At 38.1% G+C, this 25,869-nt stretch overlaps 1 protein-coding gene across 13 annotated transcripts in view; it reads right to left on the bottom strand.

Moving 5' to 3' along the window:
- The window catches only part of DGKI (diacylglycerol kinase iota), a 445,403-nt gene that overhangs the window by 74,200 nt on the left and 345,334 nt on the right, over positions 1 to 25,869 (bottom strand). For 11 of the 13 annotated variants that reach the window (XM_032275881.1, XM_032275878.1, XM_032275879.1 and 8 more), the window contains 2 exons: positions 17,869 to 17,948; positions 15,321 to 15,365 (listed from right to left, as the gene is read on the bottom strand). In XM_032275881.1, the coding sequence (XP_032131772.1) occupies positions 15,321 to 15,365; positions 17,869 to 17,948 (125 nt within the window). The remainder of the gene's footprint in view (positions 1 to 15,320; positions 15,366 to 17,868; positions 17,949 to 25,869) is intronic. The other 2 variants (XM_032275882.1, XM_032275889.1) reach the window with 1 other exon arrangement.

Here is a 25,869-nt window from a genome sequence, read left to right as displayed (position 1 = left end):
AGGTGGACCCATGGCAAAATCACTCTGCCCAACACTCACCCAGAGCACAGTGTACTCATCTACCTGAGCATTTTCATGACCTCCCAATTACCCCTCTCCTATTTAACCTCAAGGCCAACTGACATAACTGCCATCGTTCTTTCCTCTGGGCTTGGATAAAAATATTTACCTTCTCTCCAAAGCCAACCACCTGATTTAGTCTCTAAATGATCTTTCTTTCTTCTTTCGAACTTTATTTCTGTAGCATTATTCAAATCCACCCATCAATTCTTCTGCTCTCAATAGTTTCCTCTCTTCCAAAACAAATTCCCCTCAGCTGATCTTGTTACATTCCTTTTTAAATTTTAATTTTATTTATATTTATTTTTTGAGACAGGGTCTCACACTCTGTCTTCCAGGCTGGAGTACAGTGGCGTGATCATGGTTCACCATAGCCTCAGCCTCCTGGGCTTGGGTGATCCTTCAGCCTCAGCCTCCCGAGAAGCTGAAACTGAAGTTGTAATGTCTTTTGATAATCTTCTTAAACTCTCTTGGCCTTCCAAACTCCTGAAGCTTATATTTATTATCTCCTGCCTCCAAGTCTCACTTACACATCTCAGGCGTAACCTTTAGAAGCCTGGGCCCTGACCTCTCAGTCCTCCAAAGCTGCCCTTCCAAGAGACTGCCAGGACTGGCTTGCGTCTCTGATTTACTACAATTCTCAGCAAACTTCCTTGGAGTCTCGGAAGCTTTTATTTCTTATAAAGAATTAAGGCCACATCCGAGGAACAGGACAGATAACTGGCAGATTGAAAATTGAAAGGAATCTCTTTAGGATTCCAAACTTCTAAAAATTAAACATTTTCTCTACTAAGAGAAGCCTACCAATGATAACTGGGGAGGGAGAAATGCACCTTCTAGTTTACAACATGTGATTTGGAGCCTTCTAGCCCTGGTTTGCAATGGAATTGAAATCACTGACAGAAATGGGACAAATGAGGGAGGCCGGGTCTCTGTGGGGAAGACACTGGGAGTCTGGCCCTTATTAGGGATTTGAAATGTTCAAAGGTAGGGAGCAGCACTGGAGTGCAGCTGTTCTGGCAGCGATAAAGACTTGGCAGCTGACGCCACAGGTGTGGATGATCTTGTGGGTACAGAGGGGACAGGACAAGAAAACAGGAATAACATAGAAGAAGTAATAAGGAGCCAATCAGAGGTTGTACTGACTTTCTTGGGAGTTAATCAACACTCTCTGCTGCCCTGCTTGATCCGCAAACAAAGCCTGGAGTTAAATCACTTGTTCTCAAAATGTGCATCAGCTGGAAACTGGTCAGAAACACAAATTCCTACACGCATATACATTTATACCTACGTAACAAACCTGCATGTTCTGCACATGTACCACAGAACTTAAAGTATAATAAAACAAACACACACACACACACACACACACACACACACACACACACACAGACACACACACATACATAGGCACACACATTCCCAGGTCCCATCCCAGGTCTACAGAAGCACTAGGGGTGGAACCCAGCAATGTGTTTTAACAAGTCTTTCAGATGAGTCTGAGGATGTATATGAAAGTACCTAAAGTTACGAAACAAAAGTGATTCATCTTTGTAAACTAGAAACCTTGAGTATATGAAGTTTTACGCTAAACGAATGCTGTGAATTAAATAACTGATAAAGGAAAAATTGGTCTCATTCAGGAATGCAATCAAAATCTATATTTATGAATATAATATATATCATTTATATTTATTTATGAATATATCCATATAGGTATGGATACAGAGATACTATATAATATGTAGAGAAATATATATATATATATATATTACATATAGTCTCTCTCTATATATATAAATATATTCTAGTTTTTTAAATTGTTTTTTTCATCCTGATGGTTGAGCTAAATTAAATCTTGACATGTGCTTTGTAACTATTTATATGAGAATTATGCGTAACATTTTGAGAATTATATTTTGACACATGTGTGATATCTTGTTTTAAAGGATCTTAAGGTACTTAATGCATTTTTGTAAAACAGATAAAGCAAACGACATCTCTCAGTTGGGTGAGAAATGTAATTATAGACCAAGAAATTTGGAAGCGATTCGAAATATTTAGTGGCAACTATGAAAGCTAATAAATAAAGAGATTAAACAGAAACAGGATTATCTTCACTACGAATAAAGGGGCTTAAACATCAAGGACATTTTCTGCATTTTGATATTGAATATGCTGTAGAGGACCCTATAAAAACACATCCTAATTTCCTTTGGCAAAAATCAATGGAAAGAAAACAGAAATGCTTGATTTATCATTTTAAAAACCTAAGGATCCATCACACTATCTCTAGGCTGTTCAAATTACAGAAAACTGGATGTTATTTAATCTAGTTTAGTAAAATTCAGATTGAGGCACTACTTCAGCAGCATGACTACCACAGGTTGGTAAGGAAATATTGATAGTGTATCTCTTTATGTGCAGGTGGCTGTGTGTCTGAAGAGCTTTATGCCCATGTCTGACTTTATTAATGTAGTTAGCTTTGGTTCACTTATTTACTCTATATTTTGATCCATGGATGGAAACTGTTAAAATGTTTGAGCCATAGAAACATTTGATATAACTTAATGTTCTTAAAGAGGTTTTGCCTAAAGATAACATTATAATTTTGTTTGGTGAAAACACATTGGTCATCATCAAGCTCTTTAAAATAATGTGTCCTCAAATAGGTTCAACAATTCTTGAACTCTCCAAAATTGTATGCTAGATTTGGCGTGTCTACGTGTATCTGTATTTTCCTGGACAGACAAACCACTGCTTTCTAGATTATCAAAGTGATCTGAGATTCCCGAAATGCTAAAAGGCTACTAATTTAAAGAATCAAAAATTTAGGTCAGAGAGAATTCAACAAAATAAGAAGATTCTGATCAGTAAAATGTCTTATGAGAATAGGAGTCACTGATTCAAAGTTACTGGTAATTGTAACACGAAAACAACAAACAACAAAGGCTCTCTGAGCTTGTGCTGCTCTCCTAGTAGTGGACTGAAACTAGGTCAATTTCTACATGGAAGGACTCAACTTTTTGCTTGTTTCCATCCACAGTCTCTCCCAAGTGCTTGTTTTCAGTGTCATAAGTTCTTCCACATATGTTCATTTTTATAAACGGACAAAGGAAAAATGTATTTATATTTACAACTGAATGTTGAAGTTAAACAATACATCATTAATTAAAGGCACAGGAATCTGATTTAAAAAGACAATGTTATTTAAAATAATTGGATACTTTTCTGGTGACCCGAAGATTAAACTGCAATTTTGGGAGGTGTTAGAAAAGCAAAAGTAGAGCTTTAACTTCTCTGAAAAGCTTCCCTGAAATAGATTTGTATCCTCTTCCAACTATTTTGAAGCTCTTTCCACCTTGTTCATTTAAAAAAAGGGAGTTCTTAAAGGAACAGCTACTCACATAATGAGGTCCTATGTTAAGTCATTTGAATTCCAAAGAAAAACTGTAATAACTGAGTAGATTATGAATGCAATTAAGCCACTTATTTAAAAATTCTACGTACATAAAATGTACAAAAGCATCAAGTCTTGAAAAAATTTTGCCCTTGAATCTAGTTGATATACACGTCTGTGCAGATGAAAATGCCTCACCTACATTAAAACAATAAAAATTCGAGATATTTTTGAAGTCAGTGTGAAAATGATGTTCCAATGTGGCAGATTGACAATATGCAAAATGCACTCACAAAATATGCCAGCAACCTGTAAAATAAGAAACAAGAAAATCCAGGTATAAAGCATAAATGGGTGCTGAAAATACATCTCAAAGATCCAAGGGAGAATAGGAGGTGAAGAGCAGGCTAGGACAGAAGTTGGTGGTGGTTGATGTGGTGGTGGTGGATGTTGGATTTCACTTGAGTTGAAAACAGAGCAAAAAGATAGTGAGAAAGTCTGCTTCGCAAAACTGAAATTTTTGTAGGATGTGATCATCATTATCGCAGACAAGCTAAGAATTGAGATGCCAAAAAATGTTCCTGTCCTTGAGGTGTTAAAATATTGTAGGGAGACAGACCTGATGAATGAGAAGGAAAAACAAGGCGAGAGATTGTATGTGATCCAGCCCCAATTAAGCAGCCAGCCCAGAGGCGGCAGAAGGCTGATGGGAAGCATACCAGCTTTGAGAGGCACGACAATCCTAGCCCTACCCGCTACTCGCTGCGGCTGTGAGAGTTTAGGAAACTTTCTTATCCAGTTCCTTGAATGCCTCATTTTAAAATGGCTACAATAATATCTATCATAAAGTGTTCTTTTGAGGAACAAATGACACATAAAATGCTTAACCCATTGGCTGAAACATGTTGATATACAGATATAATTATCCAAGAGATAATTATATCTCATGCTAGGCAGCCGAAACATTATTTTACCTAAAACAATTCTGCCCTTAGTCACATGAGGGGCGCATGGGAAACCAGTCACATTCTAGAGCAGGTCATTTAGATGGTACTACTGCCAGTACAACACTATTTATCCATAAATACATTTGCACTCAGATTGAGTTTTAGAGAAAAGAAAGAAATAGGACAAATTTGTATGAGTGAACACAAAACACAGTGGCTTTAAACAAAGGCTGAAATCATGCCATTTGTTGGTTTGGTGCTTTATAGGGTTTGTCTTAATCAGCAATCCAGTGCCTCTGTTCACAATATTAGATATTATATAACTGTTTTACATACAGGATATTGTCTTCAAGGCTGAATGCCTTCTATCACCAACAGGTATATAATTCAGATGATTTTATTTTACTGCTGTCTCCCTTCCCCATTCAATAGTAACTGCTTACTTGGTATTTCCTCAGTTTCATCAAACTTAACTTGTCACTTGCTGATTTGGGTCATCAGTTGTCACAAAACTATAAATTATTCTTATATCTGTGATAAAATTGTGATCAACCTTTTCAATGTGTATTTATCAAAGCCAATGAAATGCAAAGCATGTGATTGGAAGGTCACTAAAAACAAAGCATGGACCATGTCTTTAAAGGGTGGCTACTGCACTAGGAACCAGCCTAGGAGCTCTGCATGCTTCCTTTTGGCTCCAATTCTTGGAGTTACTGTAAGTCTGATTTACCAAGTTTCAACTTCTTTTCCCAAGGGATGACTATTTTAATTATGATTTCAATTTATTTCTGGCTACTGCCAACAGCCACCAATTCTGGAAAAGGCATTTTGAGCCAGCTGCCAAAAGAATCAGAGCTTGGTAAGGTTAAAAAAAAAAAAAAATAGCAGAAAGACATTCATTGTTGGCAAAGCAAATGGAAGGCTCAGTTCACATTTAAGAAAGTCCTTTCCTTTTGAGTCTCAAATTTGGGCTGAAAACCTTTATTCTGGAGCAGTAGTTTTCAAATAGTCCTGGTGCTAATGCATGGCCAAGAAGTGCCAGTAGGTACAATCCTGAGTCATCCAACCCAATTACACAGAGGCCAGCTGTCACGACGTCAAGTAGAACAGGTAGCTCTTGACTCTGGCTTTCCTTCATTCCTTCCTACTCTTAGTCTTCCACCTACAGCTTCTCCCCTGACTCATCTCCACTGTCTGGCATTGAAGGATAAGAAACACTAATCTCGACAAGCTGTCAAAAAATCACTGAACCACATTTTACTGTTGGTAATTTTCCTTTTTTTTTCTTTTTATGGTATGCTCATTTTTTGCTTCCGAGAATTGCCCATAAACATGGCTCTACTTCTGTATTCATTGGTGGCTACACATTAAATAAAGTTTAGACTATTGTTTTTTATTTCATCTATTTAATATTTTATAGTTGACACAATTTCTCTCAGCCATATGTGTTAGTATGAGAGTTCACAATTGGAGTGTTCAAATCTCACATAATCATCTCCCCTAGTTTTAGGGTTGCCTGGACACTACCACAGAGATCATTTAGAAATATTAGGCTACAGTGTCAATAATAGGTTGATTTTAACCCAGAGTCTTCCATGTATGTGCAGGCTTTTTCATTTTGTTATTAAGAAGGCTGTATAATATAGCTCCTACCTACCTCTCCTGCAATCCACCCCACTATTCTTCCTGAACCTCTTCTCCTGCATCTAAGAGCTGGCCACAATAGAGAAATTCCATTTGACCCAGCAATCCCATTACTGGGTATATATCCAAAGGATTACAAAACGTTCTACTATAAGGACACATGTACACGAATGTTCATTGCAGCACTGTTTACAATAGCAAGGACCTGGAACCAACACAAATGCCCATTGACGATAGACTGGATAGGGAAAATGTGGCACATATACACCATGGAATATTATACAGCCATCAAAAACGATGAGTTTGGGTCCTTTGTGGGGACATGGATGAACCTGAAAACCATCATTCTCAGCAAACTGACAGAGGAGCAGAAGATCAAACACCGCATGTTCTCACTCATAGGCGGGTGTTGAACGATGCGAGCACACGGACACAGGGAGGGGAGCACTACACACTGGGGTCAGTTGGGGGGAAATAGGGGAGGGACGGTGGGGGGTGGGGAGCCGGGGAGGGATAGCAGGGGGAGAAATGCCAGATGTAGGTGATGGGGAGGAAGGCAGCAAATCACACTGCCACGTGTGTTCCTATGCAACAATTTTGCATGTTCTTCACATGTACCCCAAAACCTAAAATGCAACAAAATAAATAAATGGGAAAAAAAAAAAAGAACTGCAGTTGTGGGAATTTAAACAGGCTACCCAGAAGTCCCAAGCTATTCAGTGGTGGAGAATACAGGTTTCAGAGTTCATGACCTTAGGTACAGGGCTTTATATCTTCTAGAGGGTTATAATGCTCAGGTTTTGAAGGATGAGTGGAGTTTGGTATAGATCAAGTTTGAGAGCTGAGAATTTTCCAGACTCAGCTCAAATAAAAGCAGGAAGAAAGCAAACCTACAATGATCTAAATGGCTATGAAGAGCTCATTCTACTCTAGTCAAGGATCTTCTGCAGATTCAATTTTGGTTACCTGTCAAACCAAGCCTCCTGTTTCTTATCAGACAGTTTGTTCCTGGTAGCTCAGAGTTCCTGCCCCCTCACATTCCTCTGTCTTGCTGTCTTCCCACTTCTCACCACTGTGTTCCCTGCTGCCTAAGAATTCCACAGAAATATGGTAATCCATGGGAAAAATAGGCAACCCCAACCTAGACACAGGAACTGAGACTATAACCATGTGAAGAAAAACTCACTTATAGATTTTGGGTAACTTTGCTGTATGCATTATGTAACTTATAAACTTCACACAAATACAGCCAATCTTAATAAGTTTTTAGCATGTGACATGGTCTTGATTTCTGTTATGATTTTATTTTTGAAGTACTATAAAGTTCAATGCAACATTGTTTGCAAACAAGGACAAGGATACTACATAACCTAAAAATGTCTATCCATAGAAACAGGGTTAAATAGATACCATGGAATAGAGTGGTAATTTTTACTTATTTTTTATTTTATTTATTTTTTTTGAGACGGAGTTTCACACTTTTGCCCAGGCTGGAGTGCAATGGCCCAGTTTCCGCTCTCTGCAACCTCCACCTCCCAGGTTCATGCGATTCTCCTGCTTCAGCCTCCTGAGTAGCTGGAGTTACAGGCATGCACCACCACACCCAGCTAATTTTATATTTTTAGTAGAGATAGGGCTTCACCATGTTGGTCAGGCTGGTCTCAAACTCCCAATCTCAGTTAATCAAAAATGCATACCATAAAGGTCTACATTGGGTGGAGAGTTAAAAACCAAGCAGAAGTCTAGAATTATGTACAATCTCGAAACTAAGGTAAACCAAGATTATAAAACCTGGCAGACTGCACAACACACATAGCTTATGAAAGCCAAGAGATATACCAGGAGGACCTTGATATCAGAGAGAAATGCATATCATATGGGTTAAAAATGGAGCAGGAATAAAGAAAAGCAGAATATCAGACGGAATTCATAATTTACAGCAATGGTCTGTAAATTTTTTATGCTCGCACATTCTTAACCAGTGATGACCACACAGATGAATAGGTTCTTAAGTACACAGGATACAAATAATTCCTGCCTCATGTCTATCTACACACCTTTCTCTTGGACTAAAAAAATAATAATAGGAATGCAAATGGTAGTGATGTTAGTAGACAAGTAATACTGAGTTTTCACTAATTTTTGTTTAAAGTAAGTCTCATTACTAATCCATACAGCTCACATCAGGTAAACACCTTCACTGTTCTCAGAGGGCCTGGCAGACCGGTAGAGTGGGCAGCCCTGGCATGAAGGCTACCCTGGATTCAGGGGCATCCTCTGGTCTCTGCAGGAGGGTGGACAGCAGTGCAATGTGGACCATGAATCAGACTTGAAAGAAAACAGGAAGTAAGAAAAACAAAACAGCTCCTTGAAGAGGGGGTGAATATTGGTTCCAGGGCAAACCTTAGCTTCATAGAAGCTCAAGGTTGGACCTGGCAATGTTCTCATCACTAAACAAGAGCACGAATGGATGGTCAGAGCATGTTTGATTTGTGAATGCTGCATATTAAATAAGTGAACAGTGACCTGTTTTCCAACAGAAAAAAAGAATACAGTCTTAAAAATATGCACCTTTCAAAAGCTTCTGACAGTAGATACTTAAGAAATGTGATTGTATGAATGCAGCTATATTTCAGAAGACAGTCACATAATTACCTGAACTGTGCCTCTAATCATCACATCTACAACTTTCAATGGTAATTTAGGGCCTCTAGTCTCCCCAGTCCTCTCAAATTGCATGATCAAATCAATGATTCATCAAAGAGATAAGATACTTGACTTGCTCATTTTGGGATCTGTTATTTTTCTTCATATAAATGGTGTGATTTAGATGAATGCAACTGTCATTGCTCTGTAATGCAGGCCAAATAACATAACCTTAGATATACCATGCTAGTTTCTATTTTAAATATAATAATCTTCTAAAATTATATGCTCTTTAAATGAATATTAGCAAAAACTGCTCATTTCAAAAATCCCTGATATGTGAATCTTCTCTTTTGATATATGTTAATGGAAAGTCTGTTTCTCGTGCTAAAAATACAGGCACATGCACAAACACAAAACTGACATTCCTCATATATATATTTCTGAAAGCCAACTGGCACAAATTATATAAAATTGATGAGAAAATCATCTAAACCACTATTAGACATGCACATGCCAAACTTACCCTTAACTTACATGCAATTGCTCATAGCCGATGCACACATAATTTAATGAAGGCACAGTGGCCCCATCACACACTCCAGTAAGTTCACCGATTAAGTAATATCCACCTAGTGTTGAACTATGCCTTCATTATGAATGAAATTCTTTTTCTTTCATAAAATTGAGAAAAGACAATGGAAACAAAACAGAAGTTCTATGGCTTGGGGATCCCTGCCTCATTTAACAATGACCAAGCAATAATCAGCTTACTTTTAAATTTTTCTTGTTTACCCTTTCAAATTTGCATCTGTCAGCCCCAACATCTCCCACAAATGACCCATTTTTAACATAATGTTGCATACAAATATGTATGTATATGTCTCTGTCTAACTACAGTCGTAAATAGACTTGCTACTGTTTAATATTTCAAAACCTCATCACTTTGAACCTACTTTGCCACCCATGACTCCTACAGTAGAGGAATATAGAAATGGCATGGCTATTCTTCAACCAAGATTTGGAAGATGAAGAAATAGTGACAGTGTGGTAGAAGATAGAAATAAGCAATATTCTAACATTTTCAAGAGTCTCTTTGTGTGAGAAAGTTCTCCGTTAGCAATAATGACAACTCCAGTACTGCCTTCAGTCATAACAGACAACAGACCTGACTCTAAGCAAGTCTTATTTAATTCATTTGACCCATTTCTGACAGCTTAAGTCTAGACCAAAGGAACTGCATTCTCCAAGTTTCTAGCTGGCCCTGTCCTTCTCTAAGACAAGATAAATCAGTTCCCAGGAAAACTCTCTAAACCTTGTTCCACTCTATCTATTGAAGGACTCTTCTAGACTCCAGAAAACAAATGGAGGAGAAAGATTTCAGAGAAAGGAGAAAGGTGAATAAGGGCAGCCAGAATAAAGAGAAAAGGAATGAATAAAATATTTGTAGGACAATGCTGTTTGCCTAGAACTAGACACAACTTTAATGGAATACAACGCAGACTGCTCCTCTGGAAGAGGAGGCATGTAGGAACAAAAGAGATCAGAGAAGGAACAGGTGACGTAGACTCTGATCTGACCAAGAGGTTTTTTTTTTTAATTATTATTTTCTTATGAAGGTGAAAGATGTTTGTACCACCCTGAAGAATCAAAAGGCTTTTCAATAATGTTATCTCTGGTACCATTTTTAAGTAAATTAATTCTTAGAGAAAGGCGTCACTTGACTGAATCCATTTTTGCACCTACAGGTGAATCCTACGGTATTCACTAACATCTCAAGTTATAATTCCTACCATTTAGTGCCCCATAGAGCAATACCCTGGGGAAACAAGAAAACCAACCCAGGGTGTCTACAAAAAATCCTCTATTTGCTCCTGTTTCTCTCTTTATTCTACCCTACCACATCTATAAATGCCTCCTTCTATTTTTCATCCTTACTTTCTCTTTTGCTCCTCTTCTTTCTTTCCCCTTTCCCTTTCCTCATCTAGGTCTTATATCTATCTGGGGTTCTCATTTATATACTGAGAACCATCAGAGTGACTCGGGGTTCCACAAGTTCTACACTATTGACATTTGGAGCTGGATAATTCTTTGTGGTAGGAGGCTTCTCTGTGCATGACAAGACATTTAGCAGCCTCCTTGGCCTTTATCCAATATATTTCAAAGTCTTCAGACATTGCCAAATGTCCCCCACAGGGAGCAAAATCTTCCAAAAATCACTAGAATGGGCGCATCTGCCTCTATTCCTTAGTACCCTTGTGATTTGGGGTTAAGAAAGGATATCATGATTTCAAGGGAAAAAGCAGAGATGGAATCATCTCAAAGTAGGTGGCCTCATAAACCATCTTTATCAAATTAGCAAGCAGGGTCCAATTCTTATGTGAATTCTTGTTCATTTGCCAATCTCAAGAATATCCTGAATCTGCATGTGCAATGCATTTTACTTGTAAAATGTGTTAGTTATGGTTACATCGATGCTATTAGGATGGAGGGGCCTTTGTATTTTAACCTCAGAGATGGTGTAGGCAGGAATTTTCAACAAGCTATAAATATCTAACACATTCTTGTATAACCCATAATGCCTTGTTAGGTTAATATGAGGTGTCATTTTTGAGCTTCAGTGCTTTGTTGGCAATTCACTATGAATTTGGAAAAGGAAGAAACCAAACCAATGAAATGCTTAAGTGGCGAGAAGCTGCCATATGGCTCACTAATAAGACATCTTGGGCACATGTACACCTTTCTAAATGTTGCTTTTCTCTTGAGTTTTTTCTGGTCTTAGAAAACAGTCAGCTAAAATCCTAGCTGCAAATTAGTGAGCTGACAGGAATTTCTCAAGTTTTTAAACATACTCGTATTTATTTATTCTCTTCACAGTTAACTCTCCAAGTATATTTAATGCCATCTCATAGACAAGAAATTTCATTAAAAGGCATTTAAGACATCTAGTTGTTCATGTTTCTTAGAACTTTTTCACCTATAAAACTCCCTACTCTCCCTGGGACAAACTAGAGAATTCTGATGTAATCAGTTTCTGCACTAAGAAGTGAAAGATTTAGTATTAAATTTCCTGCCAGTCACTTTCTCCATAAAAATTAACAGCACCTATATCACATGTCTTTTATAGTATACACCCCTAGAAAAAATACAGAAATCAATCTATGCCTTTTCAGCCTCTCACTGGCATTTGACACATTCCATTACTCCTTCCTCTCTGAAACACATTTCACTCTTGGCTTAAGTAATACCACCTTCTACTTGATTTCCAGCCTCCCTGCTGTTCATCTCAGTTTCCATGATTCTTCTTGACCAATTGCTCTCTTGCACCTGTGCTCTTCTTGACTCATGAATAAATACAGATACAACATTGGGCCCTCCTCTTTAACTGAACTCCTCCCTAAGAGATCTCTACCGGCCTTGTAGTTTTAAGCACCATCCATCTATTTGCTGACAACTCCAAAATTTCTATCTCTGGGACTGAATTTTTTAACCAGGTTTAATATTCATCTACCCAACTGCCTACTCACCAACCCTCTTGGATCTAATAGGCATATCAAAATTAATATGGCTAACACAGAACTCTATTTCTTGTGCCTCCAACTCATTCTTCCTTTGATGAGCTTAGCCAAACATGAAAGTTTATCTCTCCCAGCTTCTTCCTTCAATCAGCTCTCCTTGCCCTGCTCAGGAAATTCCTCATTGCCTTCTCCCTGTGCTCTGGCCATGTTAATTCTAACACAGTATCTTTCTCTTTCCTGCTTAATGAGCAAATTCTGGGCTTCTTGCATCATTTTTGTTTCAACCATTCCTTAATGCTCAAAGGCGACTGCTTTTTATCACTCAGCTCCCTCCTTCATTGTCCTAAGGAAGGATATGGGAAAAGGTGACACGCCTGACACTCATCCATGATAGATGTTCAATGCACAAAACCTTTTGATGTGACATTTATAATGCAGCAGTTTTGATACCAAGATTTGACTTGACTGTAAGTAAACAGAAAAAAAATGCAGCAATATTTTGACATCATCAGAAAAATATCATTAATCCTTCTGAGTGTTTTATTACCAAACAATACATGAAATAAATAACTCAATCATATTGTACTCTCTTATCCATCCATTGGTCTCCAGGGATATTTACAGATATTGCATAAAAAATATGGTACAAAATGCCCACAATTCAAACTCTCACACCAAAATGACTACATTGCCTAAGCCAGGAATAATAAGTAAATGTGATTTCATTAACCTAGCTAGGATAAATCTAACATATTTTGATACAATTGTAAAGGTTAAAAATGTCCCGGAATAAAAAATATAAACCCTTAAAAAAACATATATACTCAGTCTTATAACTAATACTGCCAATTGTTAGAGATCACCTCTTACCTTTAAAAGCCCTATGCTTTTTTAAAATTTTTATTTATTTATTTTTTTATTTTTTCTTCCCCATTTATTTTATTGCATTTTAGGTTTTGGGGTACATGTGAAGAACACGCAAGATTGTTGCATAGGTACACATGTGGCAGTGTGATTTGCTGCCTTCCTCCCCATCACCTGCATCTGGCATCTCTCCCCTTGCTCTCTCCCTCTTCCCAGCTCCCCACCCCCCACTGTCCCTTCCCTATTTCCCCCCAACTGACACCAGTGTGTAGTGCTCCCCTATTTTTATTTTAAGTTCTGGGGTACATGCAGAGGATGTGGAGGTTTGTTACAAATGTGCATGCCATGGTGGTCTGTTCCACCTATCACCCATCACCTAGGTATTAAGCCCACCATGTATTAGCTATTTTTCCTAATGCTCTCCCTCCTTCCACTGCCTTCCCACCCCACCCACTGACAGGCACCAGTGTGTGTTGTTCCCCTCTCTGTGTCCATGTGTTCTCATTGTTTAGCTACTACTTATAAGTGAGAACACATGGTGTTTGGTTGTCGGTTCCTGCATTAGTTTGCTGAGGATAATGGCTTCCAGCTCCATCTAGTTAGTGCAAAGGACATGATCTCATTCCTTTTTAATGGCTGCATAGTATTCCATGGTATATAGGTACCACATTTTCTTTATCCTGTCTGTCTATCGTTGATGGGCATTTGGGTTGATTCCATGTCTTTGCTATTGTGAAAGCACTATGCTTTTAAAAATAAAATTTATACCTAGATAGTGGCTCTGGGTAAATATGGAAATAGTCACGCTGATGAAAGTTGAGTTGTGCTCTACCTAAAAAATAAGGTGGAAATTTGTCTTCTAATGGTTGGCAAAAACAGTCTAGAAGAAGTTCATTTTGTTTTGTTTTGTTGTTAATGTAAACATATCCCAAGTGACTTCTCTTCCTTTCAAGGCCAGGCAGATGGAAGAAAGAACTCTGGAAGCATGGGATGTATTGTTTGAGAAATAAACACACAAACAAATAAGAACACAAAGGCAATTCCTGTCATTAAGGCTGAAGATAAAAAAGCTGCTTCAGCCAAGGGTCGATGGTATCATTGGCGGGGAGAAGAAAGCTACCTAGAAGGCTACAAGGTATAGGTTGCTCTTTAAATTATTTTCTATTTAGGCTAAAGGATGTTAAATTGGATATTTTAGGCATAGGAAGATAGACACCAAAATCCAAAGTAAAGTGCTAAACCAGGATTTACACATTTATAAATTTAGACGTAGTTAAATTTCTCCCCACATGGAAGTATAAAGGGTTTGAAGGGACTTACTTGGAGAGAGTTGTTGGCATGCTGTGATTCCCACATACCTTTCCTCCTAACAAGGCAGGGTAAGGAGGCTCTCAGATAAAAGGGCTTTAATGAGACCAGTCAGAGAGCTTTGTTTAGGCTCCTTGTAGTTTGAAGTAATACTGTGTACTAGGATCTACATCATGTCTGAACCATTTATTGGGCAAGAGGATGGCTGAAGAGGTCTGTGCATCACAAGTGGGATGAGGAAGCTAGAAAGAAGCGGCACCCCCAAAGTCTGCTGCGACAAAGAATAACTGAGTATTCTCCCACGGACTTTACATGAGCCATAGAGAAAGGCAGACTGGGCTTTGGATCACCCAAAAGACCAGGATGAACCACTCCGATTGTATTTTTAAACTTCTGCTTGATGGTTATGGGAAGCAGGGAATCCCTTTTCTGGAGGTGAAGAGAAAAACAAATACAGCCCTGGTTGCTAGTGGCAGCCATCCTGGACCACAAAATCATCTAGCCCAGAGGTAAAATGGACAGGAAGAGGAGAACAAAGCAGAAAGACCAGCAGGAAAGTGGAGTGTGAGCTGTGACCAAATGGGATGAGAAATCCACCTTGATCTGGACTTTTTGTTTTCGTGAACCAAGAGACCCTTTCCCTGCTAAGCTAGCTGCTGCTGAGTTTTCTGGTATTTGTTACTGAAAGCACTCAATTTTATAATCTTTTCTAAATGATCTAGGAGAAAATCCACAGTCTAAATTTGTGTTAGATAAGCCTGGTCTAAAATCAGGAAAACGTAAACCAATCAGAATACCATTTCCACTAGGTTCTTAGAATGAACTCCTATCCCTAGGGAAGATGGGAACTCTAAATCAAAATAAGACATTAATTGAAAAATAGACTTCATTTGGCCAGAAGGTAAGAAACAAGGAAAGTCAATTATTTCTTACCTGGTAATGAACTCTCTGGGAGCCAGAAGAAACTGACTGTAGGTCCTAATGAGAAAATGGAAAAAATAAACAAAAAAAAACCCCATACCTTAAAATTAGTTTCAACAAGTTGCCCCACAACTTCATCTCAACTTAACTCCCAACTTCATATTATTATTCTCATCTGGAAGTATCTAACACACCCGAATTCATAAAGGTTAAATAAAGAAGGCAATGCCAGAAATAATGAAAGCAAACCCAGCTGGATGGAGAGAAGGTCATTAAGCTATTGAAACCTATAAATCTTAAGTAGTGTTTAGAGGTAAGTGATAATTTATTATTTCAGTCTCCTATGGAGGAGACCAAAAGGAAAGGATAGTCAATTTTGTTCTAATAAATGGGGATTATATTTTATTTACATATGAACTTTCAGCAAAGAAGGCTTCTGAAATCCCTTTAAACATTTAGAAACCTTTTCTTTCTCTTAGACCAGATACATACTGTCATGGTAACTGTTTACATCAATAAGTTACATAGCAAACAGGGGTTTTCATAGGCTACAAAGAAAAAATCAACCACTTCCACATTATCACGAAGTGCAAATTAACAGGGTTGAAATTAATGAGGTTTTACTGGAGGATTGTGAAAGCCTGACTCCTTTTATAGAGTTTTATAACGAAGTTGTCACCACTGTCATGTCTCCCAGGCTCCCTTGCTAATGAGTGTAGTGATTCTATTTACAGATGCCAGCAATCCTGGTACCTTTGTCCTTACACCTGATTCCCACAGGGTTTCATCAACTTCTTCTTTATTAGTTTTAAAACATTTCCTCTTTATTTGTTGAGTTGCCTCTTTTTTCAGAATCCTACTTTTCGTTGAATATTGGTGCAATAAACATACTATTAAATTAGTTAAGTTGGTTTTCAACAAAGTCAATTCAGCAATCATGTATTAATATTATTCTACTGTGAAGTATTGTTAACAAAGCTCTGCAAGTATTAAATTTTTTTTAAAAAGTATAAAGTTTTGGTACCAATTATGATTCACTTGTTTCATTACAGTTTCCAGAGTGAGATTCCACAGTCAAATACAAACATTATTCTGAGAAATGAGATACTAGAAGTTTGGGAATATATTAATAGAATTGGACCTGAGTCACATGCTAAAACTTCATACATTTTAACTTGTTTAAGCAGCTATCCTCAGTCAAAATAGCTTAATAAAGCCATAAGTACAAAATTTGTTGACTCTCTTTTACTCATTCATATCAGTATTCAAAATTTGTCATCTGTTCCTCAAAATCAGCAATTTTTCATATCACCTGTGTGCCTCCCACCTGAATTTATTTCTACCAAGAGAAACAGAAACAAATATTAAGGGCTAAGTGGTTACAACTTGGAGGAATTTGAAACACTATGTATCTACTTTATTTATAGTATTTACTTATATATAACATGTCTGGGACAGAGTTGCTTTCATCAAGGGGTATCAGATCACCAGTGGCTCTTGCCTGTAATCCCAGCACTTTGGGAGGCCGAGGTGGGTAGATCACAAGGTCAGGCATTTGAGACCAACCTGGCCAATATAGTGAAACCCTCTCTCTATTAAAAAGACAAAAAATAGCCAGGTATAGTGGTGGTGGTCTGTAATTCCAGCTACTTGGGACGCTGGGGCAGGAGAATCGCTTGAACCTGGGAGGCAGAGGTTGCAGTGAGCCAAGATCACGCCACTGCACTCCAGCCCAGGCGACAGTGCAAGACTCTGTCTCAGAAATAAATAAATAAATAAATAAATAAATAAAAATTTTTAAAAAATGTCTAGGTCCCACCCAAGAAAAGTGACTCTAATATACATCTTTCATCAAGAAACAATGATAAAGAAATCGTTATTTGTGCTTTTTGCAATTTGTGGAGTGGGAATAGCTACTATTCCCCCTCAAAATTTTGCAAAAATGACCAACAACAATTGTAATGATGAGTTTTGGTCCCCTGGCCTTGCTGGTGCAGTTCAAATTCATAGGAGTGCCATATTTGGGGTCACTGCCTTTTTGTTTCTCTACAGCAGGACCAGACTGAGAAAAAATATATATAGATTATTCTGTGTTCTGACAAATTTCCATGAAATGCAGAGGATTTTTCTTTCCCACAGAAGTTTTACTTTTTTTGTTTACAAAGTCTAGCTGTCTCTGACTTAAGTGTCAGACAGAAAACATTAAATATCACTGTTTTCTTTCATTATTTATCAGTGTTTGCTCAAATTCTGAATGGTTCAAAAAATACAGGTACGTAGTCTGGCAAGACGACAAGTTCCAAGTTATAGTTATGGAACATAACAGGGCAACAGCACCCTGTAGCTAACCCAATCAATGCTTTCCCATTTCAACCATCTGAGGAGTGAAACAGCAGAGACGGTGGGAGAGGGTGACATACCGTGTGTGCTTATAGGACAAAGCCACTACATTTCAATTTCCTCTCCAAACGCGTCATTTCAGAAGCAAATACATATGGCTGGTAATTGTTTAAAAAAATGGAAAGTTGAGGAGAGTAAGAAATTAACTAAATAAACTCACCTCCTGTAGGCGGTCTATGTACATTCGGCACGTCTCCAAATCACAGTCTCCACGCACAACTAGAATACCCAGAGGTATCGCTAAGGGTGAAGGAAGAAGAAAAATCTAAAGTAACATATTTGATTTTTCTATATCAGCATAAATGTGCTTCTCATGGTTAAAAAGCAATCTCATAAATATTATGTGTTTTCTAGATATGTTCATAAAAAGGATGTACTTTCTCCCTATACTTTTTTAATGATTTCACTCTTCTTGCTTTCAGTTGTCATACACTTTCCTAGCATGATCCATGCTGCCCCTTGCCAGCTGCCCCTCATCTCACTGTATTTCAGTGGCCCTGAGATGAACTGAACTGTCACAGTAACAATGGATTGGCAGAACAGGGAGGCTGCTCATGGCCAGTTGATAATTTATGCTTGCATTTGCAATAGACAACATGAGGACACAGTGACAGGGAGGAATTAAAAATTGAGGATTCTGGACACTTATTCCCTTCCTTCCTGAATGCAGAGAACTTCATTTTTTTGTCAGTCTACGATAGTTTCCTATTTATGAGATGAGCTACTCAAAGCACTGTTGCTACCTGGTGGCCAACACTAGAACTAAAGGCATAAAATTTTAGAAAGAAATTAATAAAAAAAGAACAAACAGCTTCTAGAAAAGGCAAAGCTTAAAAATCCAACTAATTTTAAAGATGGCCAGTGTAAGTATGGTAATAGCAGACCTCAGGAAATAATAAGACTTAAGTAAGATATTTTATAAGGTACATAACTATAAAATTGTGGTAATCACCTGTGGTAATCATGCTATAAAATTTTGCCCTTTTCAATAAATATTTTACAAATATTTATATGTATATTTTTATAAATATTGTATTTTGTACGAATCCTAAGTAGGGTATTTTATAAGGTGTCAAACACAGATAGTGGCTTTAGTGTATAGAACCTATTTCAGATATAATCACAAGAGTCCTGAAATACTGAAAAATAGTCTTCTTCCCAAAACTTAAAAAAAAGTATCTATGAATTTTTAATTTTATAAGTATAGTTACACTATTAAATCCATGATTTAACATAAAACTTTCAAAACTTTGAATTAACCAACTGGAAACTAGCAAGCAAATAATATGACAGTGCTGTTCTCTAAGAATTTTATACAATCATTCACCCATTGAGTGTATATTTAAAGTTATCAATAAATGTGTCTGGAAATACAAAGTAATAGGACCTTAAAAAAGCATAATACACAGAATAAGATACATTTTAAATGCACAAAATTTTTTGAAGAATCTCCAAGTAGTAGAGAAGGCATATATATAAACAAAAAAATAATAAGTATAACATGGGCCATATTAAATGTATAAACTTAGTCCTTTGAAAACTATAGGAAAGAGGAGCTAATTCTTGTCTGGGAGGTAGATTTTAGGCTCTCCGAAGGACATGACTCCTCACTTGATGTTTTAGCTAGAGGAGCAAAGGTAGTATAGAGAAAAAGAAAGAGTTTGTATCTCATTGTTACCCCCTAGATGGCTTTCCGCTAGGGAGACCTAATCAATCTCACCACCCCATTCTTTTATGCTTCTAAAGTCCTGCATACAGAAATCTTTAAGGCATCCATTATTTTGTGGAACTATGGAAGCCTGTCAGTGAGAGTGGATTGTTTACCTTCATTTCCCCAATGCCTAGTAGAGAAATGGTAGATATTCGACTAATGGCCATAAAAAGAGGGAGGAAGATGGGCTTAACAACTGTTTGGATGCAAAAGAGAAAATCAATTTTTCAGGTGCAAGTCACCTTTCCAGGGTAGACAAGAAGCAAGGTAAGCAAGAGACAGTCAGTAGAGGATAAAGAACCCTATGAGGGAGAGTAATAATCATTCTAAGAGAATATTTTCCCCTTCTTTTAAAAGATGAAAGCTTTCAGCATGGCAATCATGCATCTTTGCAGGAAATGGGAGGAAAATTCAATAAGGAGATCCCCTAAAAATAGTGATTAGAGTAATTCATCTTCAGCTAGACATATTATAAAGACTGAAATAAATTGACCCACAAAGATAAGAGCAGAATAAGAATTTCTAATATTTGAGGAATGATGAGGAAAAGTTAGAATTTTGACTAGATAATAAATCTGTAAATGGAATATAGCTATAATTAACATGAGCGTCCACACTGGAATCTTGCTTAATGATATTTCCTCTTAATTTCATATGTGCAAAAATGGAAAAATCAATTTTAATCAATGTTTATCCATTTATTTTAGGATATATATTTTATATATATGCAGGAATCTCATCAACACCTCTGATTTTTTTTTATATCATAGTTCTATTTTTAAATCTTTTTACTGTACTTTAGGTTCTGAGGTACATGTGCAGATCATGCAGGATTGTTGCACAGGTACATACATGGCAAGGTGGTTTGCTGCCCCTATCCCCTCATCACCTATATCTGGCACTTTTTCCCATGTTATCCCTCCCCAACCTTCCCACCCACTGCTGTCTCTCCCCTAGCACCCCACAGACCTCAGTGTGTGATGCTCCCCTCCCTGTGTCCATGTGTTCTTATTGTTCAACACCCGCCTATGAGTGAGAACATGAGGTGTTTGATTTTCTGTTCTTGTGTCAGTTTGCTGAGAATGATGGTTTCCAGATTCATCCATGTCCTTACAAAGGACATGAACTCATCATTTTCTATGGCTGCATTGTAGTCCATGAACACCTCTGATTTCTTTCTATTATCAGTCCTTGGAGTTAGTCTTATCCAAGTATAAACTAAGTGTACTTGGTAGCAGACATTTTAAACTACAATTAGAGACTGTATATTCAAGAGATGGAATGAAGAGGAATAGCTAAAAAGAAGTTTTCAAAGACATGTCATTAATCTCTACCATAGGTATGAAATCAACAACTTTGCTTGTTCTTCAAGGAGCAAAGTAAGAGTAACTGCCTTTGATTGAGAAATACTTAGCTATTAATTGTGAGGAGCTTTTCCTTAGCACTTTAGACACATCATGCCATGAAGCAGGGCAAAGCCAGAAACGGAACATATCCAGGACATCTAAAGCTGAAGCACCTCTCCCATAGGTCTATAGACAGCACTGACTCATCATTCCCAAGAAACAGTTTACCCAGTTCCCCCACATGGAATCTTGAAGCCAATAAGCTTTATGCATGAGCTTAGCACTTCCAGGTAGCTTTTATGTTTCTCACTTTTAATAGTAAATGGAAAGGTAAAAGTAATCAGAAAATAAAGCAATCTTTCTAATACAAAAGCCAAAGATCAAAACAAACAGGATTCTCCAGGCAAGATAGCTGAGTAGACACAGCCAGGAGGATTATCTGCCACTAAGGGACCAGGACATCAGGAAGACTGGCACACTCTAAGCAGATCTTCAAAAAAACAACAACAAAAAAAAGGCATTGCAAATGGATAGAGGGAGGACACAGATACTGGGCTTAAGCGGGAGGAAGCTGGAAACCCTGTATGGAGCTATCATACACCAGGACTAGCTCTTGGCCCTCAGTGACTCCTGGGGTAGCAGTGAGTCGAGCAGGCAAGGAATGACCTACTTTCACCATGGACTTATAGAATCCTGGCAGCAGGAGACCACACGTCTCCCACAGAAACCTAAGCTGGAAGGGATAGTTGCTTGGAGAGGTAGTAGGGGCAGGACTCCAGCCAGTGTGGAGCACAGAGGGTTTGGTGCAGCAATGTCTGCAGTGGAGTGTGACCAGGAATGTCCATCCTCCAAGGTTTCCCATGCTCCCTTAGGAAACTTTACCCTTAGGGGAATTGTCAGACCTGAACAGAGCAGGGCCAGTATGATCTGAGTAACACCTGCCTGCTGGCCTCTCCTGGGGCCCCAGGGTAGCCAGTGCAGCCATAGTTGCCCAACTGGGGTCTCTCAGGGACATGCATAATAGCTCCTGTGCCTGCAGACTGTGCCTGACAATCAAAGAGCTCCAGCACAGAGGCCCCTGCCAAGGCGCGTCAGCCCACCTGCACCCTCCCACCACTGCAGCATCCTCTGTGCTGCTTTGCCGGCGTGCATTCATCCAAGGCCACCATCTCATCATTTTGCCAGTGTGTGTGTGCCAGCAAACCTTGCGTGCCCTTCCCTGCTGGCACATATCTACAACCCACTGTGCCACTGCTACCAGCATGAGTGCAACCTGCCCCCATTCACACCACTATACCACCACTGCTAGTGCTAGTACACAAATGAAGAGCAGCAGCTCCACTCCCTGCCCTATGCTGCCATTGCCTCCAGTGTGAATGCACACATGGAGACCAACATCCCCCACACCTGCCAGTGCCCCACCCCACCCACTACTACTGCCACCTGCAAATGCCTGCATGGAGGCTGGAACCCCCTGGCCCACCAGTGCTCCACTCTAGCTGATGATCATGCACCTCATCACACTGTTGCTGTTTCTGGCATGTGCAAGTGAGCACAGATCTCACTTCCTCCACCCAACGAAGCTCTTTGGCTGGCACCGCCTATCAGAGTGTTGTGATCAGTGGTCCAGGAACACTTCAGCCCCTTCAGGGCAGTAGGTTCCCAGCCCTGAGGAGCCAGAGAAGAAAGCAGGGAGCCCAAAACCAGCCCCCCCATAGTTAAAGGACACAGCTCAGGAGTGTTGAGCTGAGCATTGGCCCCCTAAAATCAACCAGAAATGAAGCCAGTTGATCAAACCCTCCTTATAGCATAATCAAACACCAAACAACATCAAAGAAAATAAAAGCAAACAAAAACAAAAAAAAACATCTAAAAAATAGCAACTTCAAAGACTGAAGGAACATCAGCCCACAAAGATGAGAAAGAACCAGCGCAAGAACTCTGGCAACTCAAAAAGCCAGAAGTCTTCTTACCTCCAAATGACTGCACTAGTTCCCCAGCAATGGTTCTTAACCAGTCTGAATGGCTGAAATGACAGAAATAGAATCAGAATGTGGACAGGAATGAAGATCATCAAGATTCAGGAGAAAGTTGAAATCCAATCCAAAAATTCTAAGGAATACAATAAAATGATACAGCAGATAAAAGATGAAATGACCCTTTTAAGAAATAACTGATATCCTAGAGCCGAAAAATTCAATAATTTCAGAATACAACTGCAAGTATTAATAGCAGAATTGATCAGCTGAAGTAAGAATCTCAGAGCATGAAGACCAGTCCTCCAAAATAACTCAGACAAAAAAATGAAGAAAAAATAATGAAGAATGAACAACATGTCTGAGAAATATGGGATTATTTAAAGAAACCAAGTCTATGACTTATCAGCATCCCTGAAAGAGAAAAAGGGAAAGCAAGCCACTTGGAAAACACGTTTCAGGATACCATCCATGAAAACTTCCCCAACCTTGATAGAGAGGCCAACATTCAAATTCAGGAAATGAAGAGAAATCCTGTGAAATATTACACAAGAAGATTATCACCAAGACACACAGTCATCAGATTCTCCAAGGACGAAATGAAAGAAAATAACTCAAGGAAGCTAGAGAGAAAGGGCAGGTCACCTATAAAGGGAACCCCATCAGACAAACAGCTGACCTTTCAGCAGAAACCCTATAAGAGAGAATAAATTGGAGGCCTATATTCAGCATTCTTAAAGAAAAGAATTTCAAACCAAGAATTTTACATTCAGCTAATTATGTTTCAAAAGCAAAGGAGAAATAAGATCCTTTTCAGACAAGTAAAGGCTAAGAGAATTCATTACCACCAGAACTGCCTTATAAGATGTCCTGAAGAAAGTGCTAAATACCAAAAGGAAAGACCATTATCAGCCACTACAAAAACATGCCTAAATACACAGACCAGTGACACTATAAAGCAATCACACAAGCAAATCTACATAATGATGAGCTAACAACACAATGACAGGATCAAATTTGCACATATTAAATGTTTGAATGTAAATGGGTTAAATGCCCCATTTCAAAGGCAAGAAGTGGCAAGTTGGATAATGACACAGGACCCAATGGTAAGCTGCCTTCAAAAGACCCAGGTCACACGTGATGACACACAAAAAAAATCTACCAAGCAAACAGAAAACAGAAAAAAGTAGGGGTTACTACCATAATTTCAGACAAAATAGACATTAAACCAACACAGATCCAAAAAAAAACCACAAAAAAACAGTACTACATAATGGTAAAGGGTCAATTCCTTAAGAACTAACTATCATAAATATATATGCACCCAACACAAGAGCACCCGGATTCATAAAGCAAATTCTTAGAGACCTACAAAGATAATTGATAACCACGCAACGAAAGTGAGAGATGATAGTGTTAGACAATCAAAACAGAAAACTAACAAAGATATTCACGACCTGAACTCAACAGTTGACCAAATAAACCTAACGGATATCTATGGAAGTCTCTACTTCAAAACAGCAGCATATACATTTTTCTCATCTACACATGGCACATACTCTAAAATCTACCACATGATCAGACATAAAACAACCCTCAGCAAATTCAAAAAAGCAAAATCATACCAACCACACACTTGGACCATGATTAAATAAAAATAAAAATCAATACTAAGAAAATCACTCAAAACCATACAATTACATGGAAAATAAACAACATGTTCATGAATGACTTTTGGGAAAATAATGAAATTAAGGCAAAAATCGATAAATTATTTGAAACTAATGAAAACAAAGATATAACATATCCCTATCTCTGGGACACAGCTAAAGTGGTGTTAAAAGGAAGGTTTACAGCACCAACTGCCCAAATCAAAAGGTTAGAATTATTTCAGATTAATGATCTAACATGACAACTAGAGGAACCAGAGAAACAGGAACAAACCAACCCCAAAGCTAGCAGAAGACAAGAACTAACCAAAATCAGAGTTTAACTGAAGGAAACTGAGACAGTAAAAAACATTCAGAAGATCAACAAATCCAGGAGTTGGTTTTTTTTTTTGAATAACTAATAAGATAAACTGTTAGCTAGACTAATAAAGAAAAAAAGAAGATCCAAATAAACACAATCAGAAGTGACCCTTCTGACCCCACAGAAATATAAAACACCCTTAAAGACTACTGTGGTGAATATTTCTATGCACACAAGCTAGAAAAACAGGAAAAAAATGATAAATTCTTAGAAATATGCTGCCTCCCATGATTGAACCAGGAAGAAATTAAATCCTTGAATAGTCCAACAATGAGTTCCAAAACAGAATCAATAATAAAAAGCTTACCAACCAGAAAAAGCCCAGGACAAGACAAATTCACAGCTAAATTCTAGCAGGTGTATAACATCAGCAAACAATGCATCTGACAAAGGTATAATATGTAGCACTTATAAATAACAAACAAATTTACAAGAAAAAAAAACATTAAAAAGTTGGCAAAGGACATGAACACACACATTTCAAAAGAAGACATATGCAGCAATCAATCATATTTAAAAAGCTCATCACTGATCATTAAGAAATGCAAATCAAAACCACAATGAGATACCATCTCATACCAGTCAAATGGCTATTATTAAAAGGTCAAAACATAACATGCTGGTGAGGTTGTAGAGAAAAGGGAATGCTTATACACTGCTAGTGGGAATGTAAATTATTGCAGCCCTTGTGGAAAGCAGTTTGGCAATTACTCAAATAACTCAAACAGAATTAGCACTTGACCCAGGAATCTCACTATTAGGTATACACCTAAAGGAACATAAATCACTCTAACATAAATACACATGCACGTGTACGGTCACTGCAGCACTATTCACAATAGCAAAGATATGGAATCAACCTAAATGCTCATCAAGGGTAGAGTGGATAAAGAAAATGTGGTACATATACACCATGGAATACTATGCAGTCATTAAAAAAGAGAGAGAGAGATCATGTCCTTTGCAGCAACATACATGGAGCTGGAGGCCATTACCCTAAATGAACTAATTCAGGAACAGAAATCTATTTAACAAATATCACATGTTCTCACTTATAAGTAGGACCTAAATATTCCCCACCTTTTTGTACTCAT

The sequence above is a fragment of the Sapajus apella genome, unplaced genomic scaffold (assembly GCF_009761245.1).
Source record: "Sapajus apella isolate SASKATOON/1434 unplaced genomic scaffold, GSC_monkey_1.0 scaffold7, whole genome shotgun sequence".
Classification (NCBI taxonomy): domain Eukaryota; kingdom Metazoa; phylum Chordata; class Mammalia; order Primates; family Cebidae; genus Sapajus; species Sapajus apella.
Note: the sequence above shows the minus strand (reverse complement) of the source record. Positions and strands in the feature narration are given on the sequence as shown.